General features: G+C 45.9%; 1 protein-coding gene across 2 annotated transcripts in view; it reads left to right on the top strand.

Moving 5' to 3' along the window:
• Window positions 1–1680: 1680 nt before the first annotated feature.
• Window positions 1681–22570, top strand: part of Etv5 (ETS variant transcription factor 5) — a 59047-nt gene continuing 38157 nt past the window's right edge. The window contains exons 1-6 of one of the 2 annotated variants that reach the window (XM_034515501.2): window positions 1682–1807; window positions 4638–4759; window positions 4906–4993; window positions 5122–5169; window positions 5262–5312; window positions 19936–19989. In XM_034515501.2, coding sequence (XP_034371392.1) covers window positions 4715–4759; window positions 4906–4993; window positions 5122–5169; window positions 5262–5312; window positions 19936–19989 — 286 coding nt within the window. In that variant the 5' untranslated portion in view covers window positions 1682–1807; window positions 4638–4714. Of the gene's footprint in view, window positions 1808–4637; window positions 4760–4905; window positions 4994–5121; window positions 5170–5261; window positions 5313–19935; window positions 19990–22570 lie in introns of both variants that reach the window. The other variant, XM_034515502.2, reaches the window with a different exon arrangement.

Here is a 22570-nt window from a genome sequence, read left to right as displayed (position 1 = left end):
AGAAATTTCAACCAGACAGGAGTTGGCCTGGGATGAGAACTGGGAGGGATGGCGGTGGGAAGTAGACCAGGCTGTTGAGGGAGGATCTGGAACTAGTGTGGGCCTTTCAAGACGCTGGATTGAAAGCCTTCAGGGCATCAGAAACAAGCTGGGAACACGGGTACAAGAAGACAAACTCTCCAGCCACCAACTAGAATAGGAGCGAAGGGAAGCACAGTGCGCAAGCAGGAAATTAAATATCAAGGAACTGCTCGTTAAAAGTTCAAAGCACCTGCCCACACTTCAACTGTGCCCTTCCCGATCTCCGGCAAAACCGATAACTCAGCACGCTGAACCTGGGTCCAGGGTCTCATCCCAGCATTCAAACTGGCCAAGGACTGTAATCAACACACCAATTGTCAGCTCTGATACACAAGCTTAGGGGGGAAAGACCTCAGACACTAGAAATCCACACCGCGTGTTCCACTGTGGGCCACTGGACACCCGTAGGGTAACAACTTAGAACCTTCTATGCTGAGGCTCTCCAAACTTTGACACCCTGCTCCCGGGATAGTAGAGAACAGAACTCACTCCCTAGCATCCTTGGGAAAAAAAAAGAGAATGGCCGGCCGTTGTCGGTGGCAGGGGCAGGAGGAGGTGGAAGGGGTAGAGGATTGTTTTATTTGTTTCCTGGAACATTCTGTTAAGAATCTTAGCAATTGCAGTCGATGCCCGATCCTTTGGCAAGCAAGGCTGCTTCTCCCGGTTCCCAGCTGCACGGGATCTAATTCGCAAACACACCATCTTGCATTCAACACTTAAATGGAAAACAAGCAGCCTGGGAGGGAAGCAAGCGGTCTAACTGCATGCACGCACGTTTCAAAGGGATTTTTGCTTCCCAGGCCCTCTACCGGTCCGGTGCAGTCCACGAACCGGATTTCTGGCTGTAGCCTCCTGCCTGCAGAGCTCAGAGCAAATTAGCCCGAGAAGAAGCGATCGGGTCGGGCCTTAGGCTTTGCCAACATGAAATATCAACCAAGATCTGGAAAAGCTCAGGTTTTAAAAGGAAGATAACTGCTTATTCTTTCCACTGGAAACCTGGTTTTAAAAAAAAATTAAGGCCTCTCTTCAAGGTAGCTAAGATTAGAGGGCTCGGTTTCCGTTTTCTGTGTTTCTATGGGCCGAACGCCCAGGCGGGTCAGCGAGTTTCTGTGTGTGGAATGACGAATTCCTCTCGCCTGAGTTCTAAAATGATAACTTAGCTCGCTGCTGCAGCTGCGAACGCCTGGCGCCAAGCGGCCTCGCGCGGGGGTGGCGGGAGGAGCGGCGCAGGCCGAGGCCAGGGGGAACTTCGCTAGTGGCCCCTTTAAGAGCTTCACTGACTCAGCTAAGCTCCCCCTCAGGTCGCGTTTTTTATGAATGAAAAACGTCCTTACATTCATTATATAAACAAGCCGGTGCTGATTGGTCAATGGCGCCCAGCGCATAAATTATGTAAAACAGGCCTCTGAGGGCGTTGAGGGAGGCCAACCGTTAGCCAATGGGGGCCGCAGTTGATGGGGCGGCCCAGCTGGATTTGCCTGAAGACAGGGTAAACAAGAGGTGATGGGCAGCCGCGGGGACAGCTGCGGACCAATGGGGACGTGTGTGCTGCGGGCCGTGGGCCAATGGCGGCGGGCGGAGCGGGCGGGGGCCGGGCCAGTGCTGCAGCGGGTTGCAGGGCGGCGCAGAGTCCGGAGGCCGGCGCGCGGAGCGGTCCTCAGCCCCGATCGCTGCGGCCCAGCCCGCCACCGAGGCGCGCAGGCGGGCGCGCGGAGTGGCCGCTCAGGTGCGGGCTGGTTCTGGGTCCTCAGTTGGGTGTGCTTGGGGTGACTCCTGGAGCTAGCCGCCCCCTCCCCCCGAGGCCCGGTTCGGTTCGATTCCTGGGAGGCATCGGGCGGGGGCGGCTAGCGGTTCCGGAGCGAGCGGAGAGCGGGTTTCCGCACGTCGCGGAGGAGGCACCCGGGGTGCTGGAGCGGGTGCAGGGAGCAGGGTGCGGGGCGCAGGCTACAGAAGCGGGGTGCAAGAACGGGGTGAGGGGCGCGGAGTTGTGGGCCCCTGAGGGCCCTTGGAGGCTCGCGAGAAGAAACGCTTCGCGACTCTTATGTGGGAGGGGGGGCGAGCCGCAGTTTCAGGGGTGCTCCTTCGGAACCCCGAGAGTTAAATGACACCGACATGTGCAGCCTGCGGGTGCAGGATCTGCCCGAACTTCTGCAGGCCTGGCAAGTTGGAGACCGGGCAGGGGGCCCGCACCCCCCCCACACACACACACACACTCCCTCCTCCGAGGGCTGAGGGTGTTGGGGCCGCCTGAGCCACGGCCTCGGGAGGAGAGAACCAGTTCCGAGCTGGCCGAGAGTGATGCTGGAGCCTCGTGCACTATTCGGGGTCTGCCTCGCAGAGGGAGTAGTGATTGAGTACGGGGGGTGATGAGGGGAGGAGGCGTGTGGGATCGGGAGTAAATTAGAGGCGGTTGGTATCGCCCAGTGCTGCACCTCGTTTTCTGAATGTGGGTGACTTTATGAATGAAGCAGGTTTCTTTCTTGGGCTCTGAGCGCTGAGGCTTTTTTTTTTTTTTTTTTTTTTCTCCTCTCCTTTTTGTGAATGAAGCATTGAGCTTTCTTCCTAAAACGCTGGGGTGAGGGGCCTGCGTCGGAGGCTAAGCGTGCGTTGGGAGTGGGGGCGGGGGCGCGGGCGCAGCTGAGGAGTTTTCATGAATGGGAAGGCTGGGAATTGGGTGGAAGTGTGTCTTGTTTTGTGAATGGGGCCCGGCGCGAGGGATCCAGTTACAGCCTCTACCTGCGGTGGCGGCCGCGGCTCGTTCTCCCATTCATAAAACCAGGCTCGCTGCGCGCCACTGGGAGGGGCCTCGATCCGGTCGCTGCGCCCAGTTAAAGTTTTCCTGGGGGCACCCGGGATTTGGGGGCTGGGGGGGGGGGGAAGCGACTACGACGACACAAAGGAAGTGGTTTAAACTCCAGGATGAACCGAAGCCTTCCCTGCAGGCTTTTAAAAGATACTTTGAACACGACGTTTCCAGCTCTTGAACTCTAAGGGCTGCTTAGAAGATCCTTGATGCTGCTTTTGGAATCTCTTAGGGCAGTTTCTTTTTACGAATTTTTTCAAAGGATATTTTTGCGCATCATGAGAGTCTAAAAATATTTTATCCTCTGGTTTCCTACACGTTGTTCTCTTAACCCACAACAGACATTTATGAATTTCTAAGGCCACGACTTAGTCAGGCAGATTTTTTAAAAAAATACAACACAGAATTCTTTTATGCTTCTTCACTGTCTACTAAGGTTTCTCAGATTTGGGTACTGGTTGGTGACATTCAAGAGAGGCCTCATTCTGAACGATATTTGCACTGTGTGGAAGGCAAGCTGGCACGAATGTTTTTCTAGGAAGTTGTGAACTCTCTTTCCTTTGACTTTGAAAATATCTGATTACTTGGGCCAAGTGCTGGCTGTGAAGGGTTTTCTTGTACTCTGCTCACTTATGAAAATTTGATATGGTGCTCACAGAGTGAAAAACAAGTCAGATAGAAATGGCTGCGGTAAAAAAAAAAGTTCCCTCCTTTGTGTACAACTTAAAAGAAAATCCCAGTTAGGCCTGTCTATTTAGAAATGAGGTGAATGAATTCTTGTTATGCCCCCATTATGTTGACCTGAGTTTTTACTTGGAAAATTAAATGTTTAGGAAGGTAACACCTAAACTTACTAATTAATTCCTCCCAAGTTAGAAACTTGTCTCCCCTCTTGATTTAGTTATCCTCTTCCAAGCTCAGCTCTTACCAGTGTTTGACTGTTTTTGTTGAAGATTTGAGGTCATTGTAGAACAGGGAGTTGTCTTTCCATGGATCTTTTTGCATTGAAAGGTTTTTATGGTGTTTGTTTTTTGTTTCTTTTTTTTTTCTTTTTTTTTTCTTTTTTTTTTTTTTTTGGTAGAGATGTTTAAATATGTGCAGTGGAGTTGAATTTCCTTTATCTCTCATTTTTATAGATGTTTTATTTTAGAAGTTGAGTAGATGGCAGCTAATCTTTGTAGGTTGCCATGGAGATGCTATGTCATTTCAGGTATACACACCTGTTTGGACAGAAGGTTTGGGGTTTAAATAAAGAATTTTGTGTGAAGAAAGTATACTTTTGATCAGTTTGTTCCTGGAACTGTACCTAGGATTTTTACCATAGACCTACAAATAGACCTACAAAATGCTTTAAGAAACACCATGCGTGTTAGTTTCTTAATTGCCAGTAATTTGGAATACTTAACACCCAATTTCTCTAGTTCTTGTCACATAAAGTGGCAAATCTTAATTAAAAACTTATCTTAAAACAAAACAAAAAACCCTGAAACAAATGTCCTGGAGGGTCATTTTTCAGTGCAAGTAAGTTGAGGGATTTGGTTCATTGGTTGGTTTTGGTTTTTGTGGTAGACAAGAAGGCAATACTGAAGTGTGTGTCTATATGTCTGTGTGTCTCTCTGTGTGTATGTATACACGTATTGTTTAGAGACCTCAGAGGGGTGAGGTGACTACACAGGCAAGAAGGAAAGAATTGTATAAAATTACCTTACCCCACCCCCGCCTCAATTTAAAATTCCCCAAATCCACGTTACAGGAGGATCTGTTTACCACTCCCAAGAACTACTTGATGCTGAAGCCTTTCCAAGTGATACCAGAGACTTGGGAAGCACCATGGATGGGTTTTGTGATCAGCAAGTCCCTTTTATGGTCCCAGGGGTAAGTTGGCTTCTGTCCTGTTTTGTCCTTGACCTCTGTGGTATGTGAGTCTTCTCCCTGGAGAAGTGGGTGAACCCTCTCTACACCTCTTTTCTTCTGCATTTGAATCTTCTTTTTTTTTTTTTCTTTTTTTTGGCCTCTTTCAGAAATCTCGATCAGAGGACTGTCGAGGGCGACCTGTGATTGACAGAAAGAGGAAGTTTGTGGACACAGATCTGGCTCACGATTCTGAAGGTAGTGGAGCTTTCCCTGTGCACTGTGGCTTCCTCAGATCACAGAGATCACTGATGTGCAGACTCCGGGATGCTCCTTAGCACAAGAAATGGCCCCATTTTGAGTCTTTTCTTTTTCTTTGTTTACAGAGTTGTTTCAGGATCTTAGCCAACTTCAAGAGGCTTGGTTAGCTGAAGGCAAGTTTCTTGACTGCCCTGTTTTCCATGCAAAACATTTTACTGTGCCTTTTAGTGAAACGCAGAGATCTAAAACAGAACTCTCTTTCCAGCTCAAGTTCCTGATGACGAGCAGTTTGTCCCAGATTTTCAGTCTGATAACTGTAAGTACCTTTGTGTTGGTGACACATTTGTTCTGAAATTGTCTGGCCTTGGGTTATTTCCATGTAGAAGATGTTCATTCTTCAGCGATAGCCAGAAGAGTTGGACAGTGGAATGCATGCATTTTAATAATTCAGGGTTAGTCCTGAAGACTTGTCTCATTTTGTTTTTATTGGTATAATTCCTGGCTCTGTTGAATGCGGGACTTACTCAACGTAATTTCAGTAAAATTTCTTTTTACCTAAACAGCTTGAACTCCGGAATTTTCAGTTAGGATACTAACTAAGATTCTGTGTCAAAAATCTGCTTGCTTTTAGATTTGTCTAGGTTGGACATACACACACACACACACACACACACACACACACACACACACACACACAGTACTATGGAGGGTGTAGGTTCTTGCAGAGCCCAGAAGAGGGTGTCAAGTTGCCAGGAACTAGAGTTACAGATGGTTATGAGTGGCTTTTTGTGGGTGCTGGGAACCCAACTCAGGTCCTCTGGAACCAGAGCAACAAGGACTCTCAACTACTGAGCCATCTCTCCAGCCCCCAGTGCCTATAAATCAACATTTTCTTCAAATCCTTTTTCATTCTGTTTTTTAAATTAAGTCTCCGGGCTGAGGATATAGCTAAGTGGTATAGAACCTGCCTAGCATGCTCAGCCCGCTAGCACTGCAAAAGAAGAGTTACGAATTAAGGCAGAGCCAGTGATGAGTCTGACTTTTTTTTCCCCCTTTGAGAGGTACAGTACGTACTTCCTGGAGAATTCCTGTTGATCATGGTTCCACCTAACATGTTGGTTTTGTTTCTTCTAAGCTAATAAAGGGTGGGCACAGAATGACTTGACTTATTCTCATTTCTCATGTGGTTGTTGGGACCTTACTATTGAGTAAAGCCTTCTTCTTAATCGTCTTTGGGTGCTCACTTCTTAAGAGAGGTAAGAATGGGTGCCTCGAGGAGTCCCACAGATGGCTGGCAGGGCATAGTTAGCTTTGCCCTGCTCTTTCTGGGCTCTCCTCAGCACATCCAGGAGCTTTATGGTCCAGGCACAGTTACCAAGGACAAAGCTGGATGATGAAATTGGAGCAGCACAGGGCTGCTCTAGAGAGCATTAGTCACTGGCGAATGGGCAGGTTTAAGAGCGGTCTGGAGAGCGCTGCCTCTCTTGAGAGTTGCATCATAGAGAAATTCATGTCTCTTAGTCATAGTTTATAATAGCAAGCACCTGAGCCAGGCTGGGATTTGATGTCTCAGTTTTTGCACCAACAGATTCTTCCCAGCTTTGTTTTATCTCTGGGGTGTATGTGTGCATGTGTGTAGAAAAATGTCACCGGGAGAGAGGGAGTATCTGGGTCTGTTTAAAAGCAGGATATTCTAAGTCTACAGAGGTACCAGCTTCGCATTTTGTAATGATAGCCTTTGTGTTCAAGGCGGAATGCCATGAAACTTGAAAAAAAATGGAATAGGCTGTAACCATAGATGAATGGCTGGCTACTTTAGCTTGCTCTGGAGATTGTACAAAAGGAAATGCTTATTATTGCCCTTTGATTGCTTTCAAGTGATTGGCTTGCCATTGAAAGGCTAAATATCGAAAACTGTGTGGCCAGGGTAGGGGGTAGGGGGTAAGGGTGGGGGTGGGGGTGGGGGTGGGGGTGGGGGTGGGGGTGTTTGGATGATGACCGAATCTGAACTCAAACTTGTTTCTGTCTTAGCAGTTTGGCTCTGCCCTTTTAGTTCTTATTCAGAGCCTGGGGGGGCGGGGGGGGGGGGTAAGCTGCAGCCTGCTGGGGAGGTGTCTTTCATGACAGAGCTTCTTTGAAATGCTTTTATTACACTGTTTGTTTCTCTGTGGCCCACAAGGGTTAAAAGAGGAGGTGAGACAGCTGGGCTTAGATTGATTGCCCACTTTGCCTTTTCTTCAAGGAGGGGGATGTCAACGAGAGAGAGCCGAGGTTCTATCTGCAGAGATTCTTATCTGTGGGAGTAGGCGAGAGCAAAGAAATCAATAAATGTGTCTTGGTGCTCTAGAAAAAAATTCCTGCTCAGCAGATAGAATGTGCTGGGTTCTTTAATTAAAATACCGTACCTTAAATGCAGGTGCTTTGGGAGATCTCCTTGCGTACTAAATATGATGGGGTTGGTTTGTTTGTTTTTGTTATTTGTTTTATTTGCTTGCTTTTTTTTTCTCCGTAACTGCTTAAGGTTGAGCTTGTCTGTAGTTTAAAGATAAAATGGACAGTTGAGTAGCCTTAAAAAGCCTCTTAGTAATTCCCTTTCCTGACTCTCCTTGAGGTCTCGAGCTTGGGGAGGGTAGGGTCACATAGGCTCAAGATTTGAGGCAGGACCCCTGCCCCCCAGGAGCCCTTCATTTAGGCTGCTGTGTTTGATTTTAGTTGAGGTTCAGACTGATACAGGAACCCTGGAGGAGCTGGTAGAGCCCACAGGTGTCGGACTACATACCTCGCTTCCCTGTGAGCACGTTCCACGTTCTTGTGTGGAGAACCAGCTCTCCTAACTGTCTTCTGGAAAAGAAGACATGCTGGCGGTGGTGGGGGGGGGGGAGGGGGGAGACCAGTATAGGCTAAACTTACATATTATATTAATGCTTCCAGATTTGGGTAACATGCCTGTAGACATCTACCTGTAAATGTGATTTAAAGAAATAGATCCATTGTAAGTTTACAGAAACGGCCAGCCTACCTCTAGCTATGCCCAATTTACCTCTGTCTCGTGAGTACACACTCGGGTAAAGGATGCCTTACCTAGAAAGGCATCCTTATATTTTATTTGTTTGCTGGATGCTCGTGTGGCGTGTCCATGTGACAGACTTTCTTATGGTGGTTAGAGGATAATCTGTTGGGGTTGGGTCTCTCCATCCTGTGTGTGGGTCAGCAGGCTTGGTGACTTTTACTCTCTGAGCCGTCTTGCTAGCTCCTTGTTGGAAAATTTATAAATTAAAATCAAGAGGACTGAAAGCACATCCTCTGTCACGGTCATGATATGGTAACCCCCCTCCACACGCCATACTACTTCATAACTGTAATTTTACTACTGTCTTAAATTGTGATGTAATGTCTGATATGCAGGCTATGTGGTATTTGACCATGCCCCCCCCCAACGGAGTTGTGACCCACAGGTTGAGAACTGGTGCTGTGGAGCCTGGGAGCTCTTATCAGTGCTCCTCACTCCCAATAATCCATTGTTCCTAAGATGTGACTTGAAGATACAAGATTGAACTGGAAATCCCTTGAAGGGATAGTTTGAAAATACCAACATGTAGTTGGGTGAAAATGGAAGAATTCGGTGAGACAAATAGAAAAGGTTTTCACAATAATAAGCCAGTCCTCAAGGGAAGCTGGAGCCCTGTTTAGTTTAAGGTCTAGGAGGTCAGGGAAGTAAGTGCTGGGGAAGCCACTGGCCCTCCTGCCCACACTTCAGAGAAGGCTGTTGCACAGTGGAGCAAACAGGTTTTCATTTAGGGCTTGGAAGAGATACAGAACAAAAACATTGTTAAAACTGACATAGTTCCTTAAAGGTGCCTTAGTATATGGAAAGGTATAAAACTGAGAATTCTGTGTGTGTGTGTGTGTGTGTGTGTGTGTGTGTGTGTGTGTGTGTCTAAAATAGCATGACACAGACCACATGTTACACCACCCCAGGAGCTCTGGAGTCTCTGTAGATCTCCACACCCATTTTCTACATATTTTCACAGAAATCAGTCAAAGCCACAGATAGGATTGACACCCCAGAGTACGTTGGTATTCTGCTGTGGACATGAACCAACTTCCTGGGTACTAATGAGTGTTTCTTTTTCAATGCAGGTTTTGAGTCTGGTTTTTTTTTTTTTGTTTTTGTTTTTAACATCTTGTTTATTTCCGTGATGGCGTTGTAATAATCACCAGCATCTTGAGTAACTGAAATAGTCACTGCTAAGGAGAGGGGGGTTAAATCTCATTGTACAGCCGTAGCTTTGTACTAAATTCAAAAACTTTGTATTAACATTCAGATAACCCCATTTTCCCCTTGAATTAAAAGAAGGGAGAGGGGTATGACTTAGGAAGTACAAGTAATTTCCCAAGGACCAGCTAACTAACTGTTACAAATCAGCTTTTCATAAATACAGTGCTGTGGACAGCTCAGTTAATGCTTAGGTTAACGTTTATGCTAGCCCTGGGGCCTCAACAGCAGAGAGGGAAGTGACACTGGAGCCCTTACCACAGTGGTCTAGCCATGGCCTGTGGGAACAGCTCTTACTCTGTGGAGTGAGGCCATTTGGAGCTAAAAGGAGTCATATATGTGTTGTTAGAAGGTAAGAAAGGAAACTGGATGCTCTAGGAGAGGCTGCTTGGCAAAGTCGAGGCTGTTGTTGTGTTTTTCAGGAGGCAGTGGTACTGAACCCGTGGGGGGGGGGGGGATGGAGGGGGGAGAGAAAAGCTGATGGAGAAGTATAAGAGAAAACATAAAGCATGGAGGAGAGATGACTGACCCCCAGGCTTCGCAGAGGCTTTGCCAGCTAGACTTGGCTACCAGCAGGGCCCTAAATGATTAATGGTCATCCCTAGTTTCATAGCCTCTAGCATCAGGAAGAGTGTTAGTGACCTAAGACCACTGATGTAAATGAGGGCCATATGGTATTTAAAACAATGGTTTTTCTCTTATGCTTGTCCAGTAGAGCCCGGAAGCCTTTGGGGGTCCTTTGTATTTGGTGAAAAAGCTCTGAGGGGAAATTAATCTGCCCGGCAGGCAGATCAGCCCTGGAGGTGCCAGGAGTAACAAAATCCTGGCATCCATCAAGAAATCGCAGTTCAGCTCCCGTTCTCCAGCATCCTTCCATTTTACAAGATGAAGAGGCAGGACTGTAAAGCAGAGACCTTGTGCTATCTGCTGCTTCTCATACTATCCTTACTATGTCACCAGCCCCAGTAAAGACTATCCCTCTGAGTGAGGTGGGCTTGGGTGTGTGAGAGACTGTTCCTCATGCATCTCTTGAGTTTTAATGGTAGTGAAGAAGCAGCCTCAGGCTGACATCCCCGTCTTGGGCATACGCTGCCTTTGAGCAGCTTGGCCCCCATCTGTGCCCTGGCACTCACTGCTTCTCCATTTGGAATCCAGGGAGCTCAGAGTCTCGTCATGTTGCGGCTCCCAGCTCTTGGATGGATGCCAGGCTTGCTGATGCCATTACCGGATTAGGTTGCTTTTTAAAAAATTCATTTTGTGAACCTCATCAAGCTCATTTAACAGAAGCTTTGGTCGTCAGTTCCTATATTGTCCCCTCTCCAGCTTCTTTTGAAAGAGTGGCAAACACCAGGGCCTTTGGTGTGGGCATGTCATAATCAGTCCGTGTGGGGGCCAGGCACATAAGATGAGAGTGGACTGGTGGTCAGGCTTTACATGGAGAAAACCTCCCCCACCCCCACCCCTACCCCCCATACCCGTAAGAGGAGAGGATGTTAGAGGACAGATTGTTGCACAGGGGAGAGGATCTCTAGGAGGAGTTTCAGGCTCCTCCCAAACAAGCCAGGCGTGGTTTGTAAATTTGATACCCAGAAAGATCTCAGGAGAAGTTGGGACAGGCAGTGAAAAGCAGTAAACATAAGATGTTTGAACATACATATGCTTTGAAGCAAACAGTCTACAAGCTCAACATTATCTTATTCAGATTTCCTGAAGAAATATACTTTGCCTTGAAATCAAGTTTGGTTGTCAGACAGGTTCCATCCACCCTCGGGGTAATTACTGAGTGTTTAGGGGAGGAAAAAAAAAAAAGCCAAAGACACCAAACCAGTTTTTAGCCCTGTACCCTGTGAAGTCTGGAGAGATTTTATCCTCCCAGGTCAGAGCTGCATGTTTCCCTTTTGCTGCCTGGACATCGAGGAGGGTATGCTGACCACTTCAGGGCCACTCAGAAGCCAAGAAATTGTTGAAATTCCTAGTGTTTTCCTAAGTCTCTCTGCCCTGGGGAGGAAGCCATTGGGCTCTCCATGTTGGCTACCAGGGATAAATGGGGGGAAAGAAGTCTGGTCAGGCTCAGCTCTCAGGAAGATAGAACTGCCCCTTAATCTAAACCAGTTTACCCGGGCAGTAGAAATAGGAATTCTTCCTTGGAAGCCTACAGAGATTCCAACCAGCAGCTCAATAGTCCTGTTTCTTCTTTCTTTACTCTTTGCCTGAGGTCACATCCCTGCACCTCTTCTCTCAACCTTGCCTAGTGCAGCAATAATCTTGGCCATTTGGATCCCAGGGGTCTGAGGTTGCAGACCCAGCCAGCGCCCCCTACTGCGTCTGAATTTCTTACATAAATATTGCATACTGGGAGAGCAAGCTTCTCCGTGGCCACAGCTGAGCCCTGGGCACTAGTAGTAGGTCTGTCCCAGTTAGCTGGGTTGCAGACTGACTCCCCCTCTTGCATGAATGGAGCATTCCAAATTGGTTGTGAATGGAGGGCGGGGCCCACTGGCAGACTTTTTCAATGAATAACCAGACCCCATTGTGCAGCCTGTGGAAAAACAACCAACTCCAACAACGCTGTGACTGTTAGAAATCTGCGTGTGATTGGCAGCTTGGAGAGCCTCCAGAATTAGTTTCCTTTGGCTTCCTAACTGCTCCCTGCTCTCCAAGCCTGAGCTTAATGGGGTATGAGTTTTCTTTTAAGGGCTGTCTTTTAACTCTCTCCCTACCAGGCTGATGACCTGGCCTGAGCACTGGTTACAGTGTACAGTGGATCCTGGAGGCCTGAGTCCTCCCTCCTTGCCTTGCCTGCCATTTTCTAGTGTAGCTGTCTGAAGGCAGTGGTGGTAGAGTCAAGGACGGGCTAGCATCTCCAGAGAGACTTGATTTAAGGATTTCATCTTTCTTATTTCCTCTGGTACTGTTACTTTAGCTATCTAGTCAGCTCCGCCTCCACTACACCCCAAAATGGCTGCCAGCTCTTCCAGACTCAGTTCTTTATTCCGGGTGTGGAGGGTAGACAAGCCACAAGCAGGTATATCTTGCTAAGTCTTTCCCAGGAGCCAATAAAAATGTACTTTCTACCCCTTGGTCTCTCAATTTCATTCCTGTCTATGCTCAGAAAGTATTACTTTCAAGTGTTTCCCAAACTTCAGCACCTGGTTACAGGCTACCCCTCTCACTGGCTTCCCTGTTTCCCAATCACCAAGAAGAGGAATGGCCTCCCCAGATGAATAGCCAGGAGGTACCAGAAAGAACTCCACCTTGGAACAACTCCAAAGCCAGAGGAACCTCCTTATGCAGGAAGTACTCGGGGCTTTAGGAATGCCCAGTTCAGTACTATGCACCCTTAAATATCCTCCAGCATCTTGGCTAACAGCCAGCTCCCAGGACACCCCCCAAAGAACAAGTTTAGCGCTGTAGAGTGCATAAAGTACAAAATATAACTGGTCAGTGTGGTTTCCTCAGGATTCTAAAATGCTCATCTAAGTGTTTACCTTTTTGTCCTCACAACCAAAATTAAGTTCTTTATGCACTGCTATAGGGCTCTTTACCCCAGGTGCTTCCTTGGCAGTTGGCCCTGTGGGGTATCTCCTTTCTCCTAGGAGAACAGACCTGGGTAGGTTGTTGGTAGGTTGACAGAGTTGAAACCTTTCAGAAAGTGACTCCCTGCAGGCTGGGGAGGCTGCTGTGGACATCAGCAATTCCTCTGCAAGCCTAGAAATACATCCTGATGGTCTGAAGAGCAGTTCCCACGAATACATATATATGTATATGTGTATTTATGTATATATATAGATTATGTATTATATATACAATATATAAATATACAAGTACATACATTTGTATACTATATGTAATATATTTATATACTATATGATATATCTACATATATATATGTGTATATATGATATATCTACATATATATACATACACACACACACCAATCAAAGAGAGAATGGGGTGTCTCTGGTACAAAGTCCCCTGTGTCGAAGACCAGATTCTGGAGCCTGCCCAACTTTCCTAATCTGAATCTTAGTGGAAGTCAGTTGAGTGGCGATAATGGCCCTGTGTTACATCGTGTGTGTGTGTGTGTGTGTGTGTGTGTGTGTGTGTGTGTGTGTGTGTGTGTGAGAGAGAGAGAGAGAGAGAGAGAGAGAGAGAGAGAGAGAGAGAGAGAGTTTAACTTGTCCTTTATTTTTATGAATATAATCTCAGTCCCTGCTTCCCATTTTCATTCTTGTTCAAGCCGGAACTTCCTCTAGTCTTAGTGTCTCCATAGCCGAGAAGTATGTTTCTTGATTTGTTCTGCAGCCACAGACCGCAGACCATCCTCTGCATAGCCAGTGGTACCTGGTCAAGCACTTGTTACACAAGCAAGAGTCCCTGTTCCATTCTCTCCCACCCCTCCTTCCAGTGCGGCCTCTTTACAGAGGAAATAACGAGGCACTCTTAAAATCTATGTTCCAGTGATGATGACCTTAGGAAAAAAGGAATTAGGTCTGTTTCTTATTTTCTGCTTCCTCTTTTGGACTCATGTAGTGAGGTGTTCCTTGGTGGTTTGGACTGAGCAGCTGATTTCTGTGCCTCTCAGGAAATCTGTGTGTGCTGGTGAAGCAGGTCCAACATGGGTGCCTAGATGCCCTGCCTGTGGGGGAAAGTGCCAGATGACACAAAGGAATGGTTCTGGGGAGAGACCACTTTCCTACAGGTGAATTTAAATACAACGTTGAAGACTTAAGAGTTTATACACACCTAAGTTAATACACTTCAAATACTGTGAGCACGCTTGTTTGTTGTTGTTTTATTGAGACGGGGTTTCTCCATATAGCCTAATTTTAATATTTCTCACACTTCACTTTATCTCAGTTTAGATGAGAACTATATAAATTGAGAGAAAATTACTGAGATGGTAAAGCTTAAGGTTTAAGGTAAAGGTTCCGTTGAGTCCCCGACTCCCCCAACATGCTACAACATACCTTGTTGATGCTGGGGCACTGAAAACGGCCTCACAGCCAGGCTTGCTGAGGTTGGTGCATCCACACTGTTGTCTCTGACTCAGCCACACCAGATCCTGGAGAACGGGACGCTCTTTAGGCCTCTTTTTCTGTTGTATACTGGTAAAGGTTGAAGATGAAAATTCTGGGCACAGTTGCTGAGGGAAAGTAATAGTCTGAAGGCCGCTCAGATTCTCCTTGGATGAGGAAGCTCGGGTCACTAATGCTCCCCAGATGCTGTAACTGGGTGCAGCTGCTGTGCGTTAGGTCCAGAAGCTTTAGGACAAGAAGCTTTGCTTTCCTTTTTTTTTTTTTTTTTTTTTTTTTTTTTAAAGTGCTTTGGGGTTTGGGCCTATACATTCTATCTAGTAGGTTAATACTTTGCACTACGTTTTTCTTAGAAATGTTTATTATTTAGTTTGTGGGAGTATGTGTGTGTGTGTTGAGGCCAAAAGAAGGCATGGGATCCCTGGGGTCTGAAGGGACCAGGAGGTTGTGAGCTCCCTGACTTAGATGCTGGGAACCACAGTTAGATTCTCTAGAAGAACAGCAAGCTCTCTTAACCACTGAGCCATCTCTCCAGCCTACAGAGACTGGTATCTACCCCATGTGTGATCCCTACCTCAATCCAAGTCTCTGTCCTGTTCCCTTTCTTCCCTTCAAGTGTGACTTTCAGACCTGAGGTCCCTGGGTTCCCACTTTTAGACCACTAGAGCACTAGTTCTGCACGTTGGCGAAAACACATCCTTGGATGAAAAGGAACCTCACAGGTCCATTCTATCCTGAGAGTGACGCTGAGCTGCGTTGACGGAGGACAGAACCCGAAACTAGTTCATCAGGGTCCAGCTGTCATTGGCTTGGGCAATTGTGGCCCTTGTCATTCCTTTCCTTCCTTATTTGATAACAGGCTTTCTTCTAGAGAGGGGGCATGGAGGCAGATGTTCACATGTCTCCACCAGTCAAAGATAGTTTTTCTATCTAGGTTGGGTATTGGGTTACGCTTCTGATTGAGCATTACCAAACTCATAAATCCTTTGATTAACATTTTAAAAAAATCGTATAAAAGCAAAAAGGAAAGGGGGGGCATGGGACAGGGGTGTTCTAGGGAGGGGAAATGTGGAAAGGGGATGGCATCTTAAATGTAAATAAAATATAAAGTAAAAAAAAAAAAAAGATTTCAAAACAGTCTTCTATTTCCAGAGTAATTAAAATAGATGTTAGGAATTTTGGTCAAATAATAAAGTACTGATGAATATTCAGTTAAAATAATCATTTTTGAATAAAATCATTAAAAATCTTCAAAAAAACAAAACAAAACAAAACAAAAAAAAAAAACAACAAAAAAAAAAAAACAGGCTTTCTTCTTGGAGTTAGAAATGATGCAGTTTGATGCCAAGAACCAGAGGCAGCCATTCGGTGTTGACTGATATGGTCTATGAGTCAAGAGGTGCTTGATTTAGTGCCTGTGCCCAAGGTGGGCTCCTCTCACTTCCAAGACCAACTTTAAGGAAGAGAAGAAACATTGATTAATATGATGGGCTTTCTTTGAAAATCTGTCATTGTTAGTACTGAAAGAGTCAACGAGAAGACAAAGCCAGTGTTCCCTGATCCATAGCAACTTCAAGTAGATGGCCATGGACAAGACAGGCTGCTGCATCTACTGAACCAGAGTCTCACCCATGCTAAGTGCTGTATCACTGAGCTATAGCTTAGCCCCTAATCCAGGACTTCTCCCTCCCATCAAATGGAGTCTCCGGGCTGATCTGGAACTAGTGAGCTCATGTGATCCTCCTGTCTCAACCTCATTTGTAGTGGGGCCACAGGTGCATGCCACCAAACCCTTCCCTTAGAAGACTTTCACTTTAAGTGAAGGTCTAAGATAGGTCAGTCTGTGCTTCCTTATACATGGTTCATTAACTCCAATTCTTCCCTGGGCCCTCCTCATCTCTTGCAGGGATCCTGTCTCATGCAGTAGACGAGGTAGATAGCTTTGAGGACCGTTGTTGCTGCTGCTAACTGCACTTTTCCTCTCCTTGTGTTCTTCAGAACATGGGAGTCATTGTGTCCTTGGCCACATTTCTTGTTCTCTCTCGAGAGGAATAAAGGGGTTGGGGAAAGCCTTGAGCCTGGAGCTACCACATTTTCCCTGGTCAGCCTGCACAGTACTGTCCCTTCTAATGGGTTGTACATCATATGGTTGCCTCCCATGTTGACTTTCATGGGTAGCATTCTGAGCTGATTTAGTTATAGTATGCCAAGTGGTCTAGGCAGCTGCTACCATGGCTAGAGGTGGGGGAGAGGAGGGAGAATTTCCTGCTAGGTATTAAATTGTTGAGCTGAGCCTACCAGAAACAAATCTCTAAGTAACTCCCCCCCCCCCCCCCACACACACACACATTTATATGTAGTCATGAGCTGGAATAAACATTAAAGGTCCTGGAGGGGACCAGTACCCATCTAACACCCCTTGTCAGGCCAGTGTTCCTGCTCAGAAAGAAACGGACATTGCCTTGTGACTGTAAAGCCCCCATTTTTATCTTCTCATGCTATGATCATAGCCAGAAAGTTGTTCTGGGAGTCAGATGACAGCTCACAGCGTCCTGGCTTCCATGTGCTTCTGCATCTTCAAACCGGACATCTCTGTTGAGTCCGACTGTGCCTATGTAATTGTTTATCCTTCAGGAGGCAGGAAAAACATAAAGCAGTTTGTAAAATAGTCCATGAAATCCAAAGTTAGAAAAGCTGTCCCCAGCGTATGCACATGCTACAGCCTCTTGTCACTGAAGCTTTAACTCCATACCCATCCAGCACGTTCCCAGAGAAAGCGTGTCTTGTGGGCCCAACACATCATGCATGTTACAGCTTAGAACCATTCATTGTGTTGTTGCCTGGAGTCCACAGCCTAAATCTAAGGTTATCAGAGATAAGCAGACAATGAGAGAAAAGCATAGTATCTCTTTCTTAACTACCTATGGTATTGGTTGACTTAACAGCCAGGTAGAGGAAGGTCTATCAGGTGTTAATTCCTGTGTCTTGGAAGAGAGCCCCTACCCCAGGCAGCTTCATGGGACTATCTCAGACTGTTCTGCTGACTCAATAGGGCTGGCTCAGTTCTTTTATCAGCTCATTTTTTTTCTTCTTCAGAGTTCTAACTCTTGCATCAGGAGACATCAGGTGTCCATTTTCAGAATGCTAAAGCAGTCTTGCACTGTCCAGGCACTTGGTGTGTTTCTACCATCCCACTTACGATCGGAGTAACTTCTCTGCCCCACTCCCACACTCCCAGAATCTTTCAGGGTGCCTAACAATTTTAGGTAGTGCACCAAGATTCCTGGACTTTTATCCCCAAAATGCTGCCCCAAAAGGCCCTGGCTCTTAAATTTCCAAAAACTTGGTCTAGCCCCATATGCTCTTATGGACAGACACTGTTCTCACTCGGGTCCTCCCGGAGCAGATGTGGCTCTAGTGGCTCTGGCTACTTCCCTCTATGTGCCCTCCTCAGTCTTAGGTGAGTCCTGTTCCAATACCTACGTAGCCTACAGTCTGTTGTCTTTTCTGTAGTCCATGCTTTTACAATTCAAAGCCTTTCTTTAGCCGATTTTTATTACCTGGTTTCTAGGTCTGAAACCTGACATTTTTGGACTTCCATTGTTGTTTTGTTTCAAGATAGGGTTTCTCTGTATAGTCTTGGCTGTCCAGGAACTCACTCTGTAGCCCAGGCTGGCCTTGAACTCAGATCTGCCTGCCTCTCCCTCACAACCCATCCCCAGTGCCGGGATAAAGATGTGTACCACCAACTACCCCTTAACATCATATTTGTTTTCTACCCATACACTAATTCCTGAAGCTGCTTCTGTTTTCTCTGCAGCGGAGAAATCTGACTCTCACAGTCAATCAAATGTTCCAGGAGCTAGCTTTATTGGTTCTTGATTTGGCTATTATGTTATGGAGTGTTCATCTCACAGGGTCTTCTGCAGTTGTTCATCGATGAATTTATCCTGTATCATGAGATCCTGAGCCATAGCAGGAGGTGACAGTGAATTCTGTAGTACTTGCTGAAATGACATACAGGACAAATAACCCATCTAGCCATGGTGGCAGACACCTGTCATCTCGGTATTGAGGAAGCAGATGCAGCAGGATCATAGAAAATTTGAGGCCAGACTCGGCTATATAGTTATAATAGGCCAACTGAGACTACATAGTGAGACTTGTTTTGGGAAGGAGAGAGGAGCTTCAAAGTTGAAGAGGGAGGGAAACATGCAGAGAATATGAATATGCGGTCATAATTAATGCTGAAACTCCCTCACACCACCATTGGTTGATCACCAATCTAAATTCCTGAATGATGCACCCAGTCCTGAAGCAGCCTTTCCCAATGCACACAGATAGCAAATTCTGTCCCAGAGCAGAACCTGTGCTTTCTCTGTGTGAGGCTTCACGTGGGATACATATATCTGTCCTGGTAGTTTCGGACTACAGAATGAGCCTCCTTAAAATCTCAGCCCTTGTGTGACATATGACCACCTCAGTGCCGACTGGACCAGGTGACTGTCCTGTCTCCCCTTAGTTCTATAGAACCTTGCTGCCATACCAGGAACCCACCGCCATCCTTGTTTCCCAAGATGTAACTACGTCCTAAGGTGTCATACCTGGTTTTTTTGATGTGAGGGTGTCTGAGACAAAATCTCACTTTGTGGAACCGCCTTACTTGGAACTCTATGTAGCCCAGGCAGTCCCCACTTTGCGCCTCACTTTCTTGCCTCAGCCTTCCATGTGCTGAAGTTGTTAAATACAGTTCAGATACCGGCTTCACGTCTTTTTCTGATCCTCTAGCCTGGTCCATTAGGCTGGGCTAACCAGGGTCCTTAGTAATGCTTAAGCCTCTTGTCTCAAGCTCCTTGAGGGCTCCTTGCTCTTTTCCTGGTCCTGGCCCTGTTCAGCCTTTATGAGGAGAAGGGGCCAAGCCAGCTATTTGGGAAGAGTTGAGGAGAATGTCAAGGAATAGACTCTGAGTTTTAAAAGTCTTTTTAAATTATCACAGGCTGGCAGTGGCTGTCTGTGCTCTCTTGGACTGCGGGTCTGAAATCTACTGAGCTGTCCAGCTGGTCTGGCGGTGCCGGGAGTCTGTTGTATATATATCTTCACAAGGAGAGGAGATTCTTGTGAATGCTTGTGCTTCTGAGCCGGACATATGCTTTAGTTCCTGCTCTACATGGTTCCATATGTGTATGAAATCACCGATGGATTTTATTTCAGTCGTTCTATACTTTGCACCAGGGCAGCAGAGAGTAGTGGTGACAGTGGGAGTTTTCATCTTGTCCTCTCTAGGATATCTTCCTTACTTTTTTTCTAAGTGGGTCAGAGCCAACAAAATAATTGAGAATCACAGTCTTAGCATTAGAATATGATCAACATTTGTTCTTGTACGGTTTTAGATTCCTAAGGTTACACTATGCTTCTAATTTGGTGACATACCAAGGTTGGTTTTCTTCACATGTAAACGAATGGACTTCAAGGTTTTTTTGTTTCCTCCCTGTGTGGATGTGGTTGTGGATATGTGTTGTGTGTGTAGGTGTGCATGTCCACACATACACGGATGGAAAAACAGACTTCAGCACGGGCTATCTCCCTCTGTTGCTTGGCACCTTATTTATTTATTTTTCTTGAGACAGGCTCTCTCACTGAAGAAGCTGGACCTCAGCAGTTGGCTAGAGCTGGGATTGCAGGTGCGTACTGCCACGCCTGGCTTTTTACATGGGTGCTGGGGATCTCAGCTCAGGCCCTTCCAGTGGTTCAGCAAGCATTTTACCTAATGGTATCTCCCCATCTCTAGGTTTGAAGTTCTTATAACTCTTGGCCTCTTAATCAACCACAGATAAAAGGCTGGCTCTGTCCCTTTCTTTGGGGGAAAACAAGATACTTGTTCTCTTGATTTTTATTTTATTTATTTTATTTTTAAAAGCAGGTTACTGCAGTCTTACATTTGTTTCATTGCATATGCTCACTCTCTCCTCGCTCTACCTCTCTCTCGCTCTCTCTCTCATACACACACACACACACACACACACACACACAGAGAGAGAGAGAGAATTGTTTAGACGCAATTTGTAAAAACTGACATTTTCCCTCCAAATACTTTAGTAATTTCCAAAAATTAGGGAAATTCTTCCTTATAATCTAAGGAAAGTAATGTTCTACTCCAAACTCTCCAATTGTCCATAAGGATTTTTTAATAGTTAATGTTGATACTGCTTCTGATTTAGGATTCACAGATTAAGCACCACCCATCCATTGCATTTGTGTGTGCCTTACTTGACTGTTTAGCCTGGAACTATCTTCCTGATTTTTATTTTATTTTATTTTATTTTATTTTATTTTATTTTTTTGAGACAGGGTCTGATGTATCTCTACCCACCCATATTTCCCCCTATAACACCCAATTTTTAAAAGACACAGTCTTCTAAGTTCACTTGACTCAGCCTCCCAAGTGCTAGGACTGTAGGTGTGTGCCACAGCAGAGTGATTTAAGTTGCTGACTTGGTTAAGGGTGTATTTAAAAAGAGTGTGTAGACTGAAAACAGCGTGCGGAAATGCTCACCTCGGGTTCGGAAGTCTCTGTGGATCGATCACTTGCACTTCCGTTGCTGTGGTGAACTTAGAAGAGGAGCATTAGATGCTGGTGACCCCATCAGAAAGAGCTTGTGCATGCTTGAGGAGAGGGCTTTTGGAAAACTCACGACAGATTTCAGCACAAGACTGGGGACATTGCCCAGCTCGCTGTGGGACCACAAGGACCTGAGGCCACATAAAAAGCCAGGTGTGGCCACTCGTGCCTGGAGCCCTAATGTTGTGGAGATAGAGGATGGCTGGGCTTGTTGGCTGCTAATCTAGCTCCAGACAGTGAGAGAGTCTGTCTCAAAGGAGTCAGGTGAAGAATAACAGAGCAGGATCCCCAGTTCCATCACATGCACACATGCACACATGCACACATAAATATCACACGAAATAAGAAATTTCATAAGAAATCAACAAAATCAATTTTGAAAAGTTTAGCGTAGCTCATGCAGTAATTGGCTTCACTGTATTCAGTTTGAGGGCGTGTGCTTACAGAGGTTAGCTATATTAGATATGGAAATGGCACACTTCTCTGTACATCCTCCAGTTCTGCCCTTGGGCCTTTGTGCTTCCTAACTGTAATTGGTAATGCCCCAGGCTTTTTTTTTTTTTTTTTTTTTTTAAGACAGTTGACAGACAGAATGGGCATCAGCCACTCTACCCATTTGGAAAGGTCTCTTACTGGGTTTGAGAGTCTTAGGTGCCTCCTTTTCCAAATATCCCCTTCAAGTGACAGAATCTGTCTCCTTAGCTCATCTTCCAGTGTGAGGTGTGGTCCACTGTCTGCCATCCACTGGTGCTGCTGCAGCCAATAAAAAATGCATGTGGAGATGATGTTAGTTGTGTTATGGATAGCCATTGCGCTCTGGAACAATAGCTTTGGATATCGGCCTAAGACCCGCACAAGATCAAGCCGGGCAGTAGTTCTAGCTTGGAGAAGGGAGGGGCTCGTGAGGCCTCACTGCTACCCAAGGATCTTTGGCAATAATGGCTGCTGTGGAATGGGGGCGGGATTTCCCTTGGAGGTGTAGCTGCTGGTAGGGTACAGACCCTTACACAGGAAGCACTAACAGGATTTCCTGGGTCATTAGAAAGCAAAACGTGAGGATGTGATAGGCACATGGTGGGAGAGGAGGGGCCAGGGGAGTTTCAGGTAGGGTATGCTCAGGGTGCAGTTGTCAGAGAGAGTGCGTGCGCAAGTGCAATACCTGAGACAAGTTTCTAATCTGCTCATTTCTAAAATGAAGACATATTTCTGACCTTTCTGGTAATATAACTGAGAAGCAGGCCTCCTCCCAACTCTTTGCTAATTAGTGATGTGACTTGTGTCTCCTTTCTGACAGTAAACTTCATAGGTTAGCTTTGTCTTCTAAAATTCTTTGTATGTAGATTGATACAGTGTGTCTACCTTTGTGCCACGGTTATTTTGTTTAGCATATTTGTGAGATTCATCTCTGTGAATAAATATAATTGTTATATATTCATTCTAATCTCTGTACTGAATGCATTGATAAATTTGAGAATTGATGTACATCCTTTCATTTATTCTTTAATTTTTTCTAGTGACTTATGGGACTTTTCATTAGATTGTATTTAAGTAATTGATATTTCTGTTGTTAATTGAAATTTTCATTGCATTTTAATTACTTGAGGGGGTGCACATGGGCTATAACATGCATGTGACAATTGTGG

This window comes from Arvicanthis niloticus, chromosome 12, assembly GCF_011762505.2.
Source record: "Arvicanthis niloticus isolate mArvNil1 chromosome 12, mArvNil1.pat.X, whole genome shotgun sequence".
Lineage (NCBI taxonomy): Eukaryota > Metazoa > Chordata > Mammalia > Rodentia > Muridae > Arvicanthis > Arvicanthis niloticus.
The sequence above is the reverse complement of the archived record's forward strand: the minus strand, read 5'-3'. Positions and strand labels throughout refer to the sequence as shown.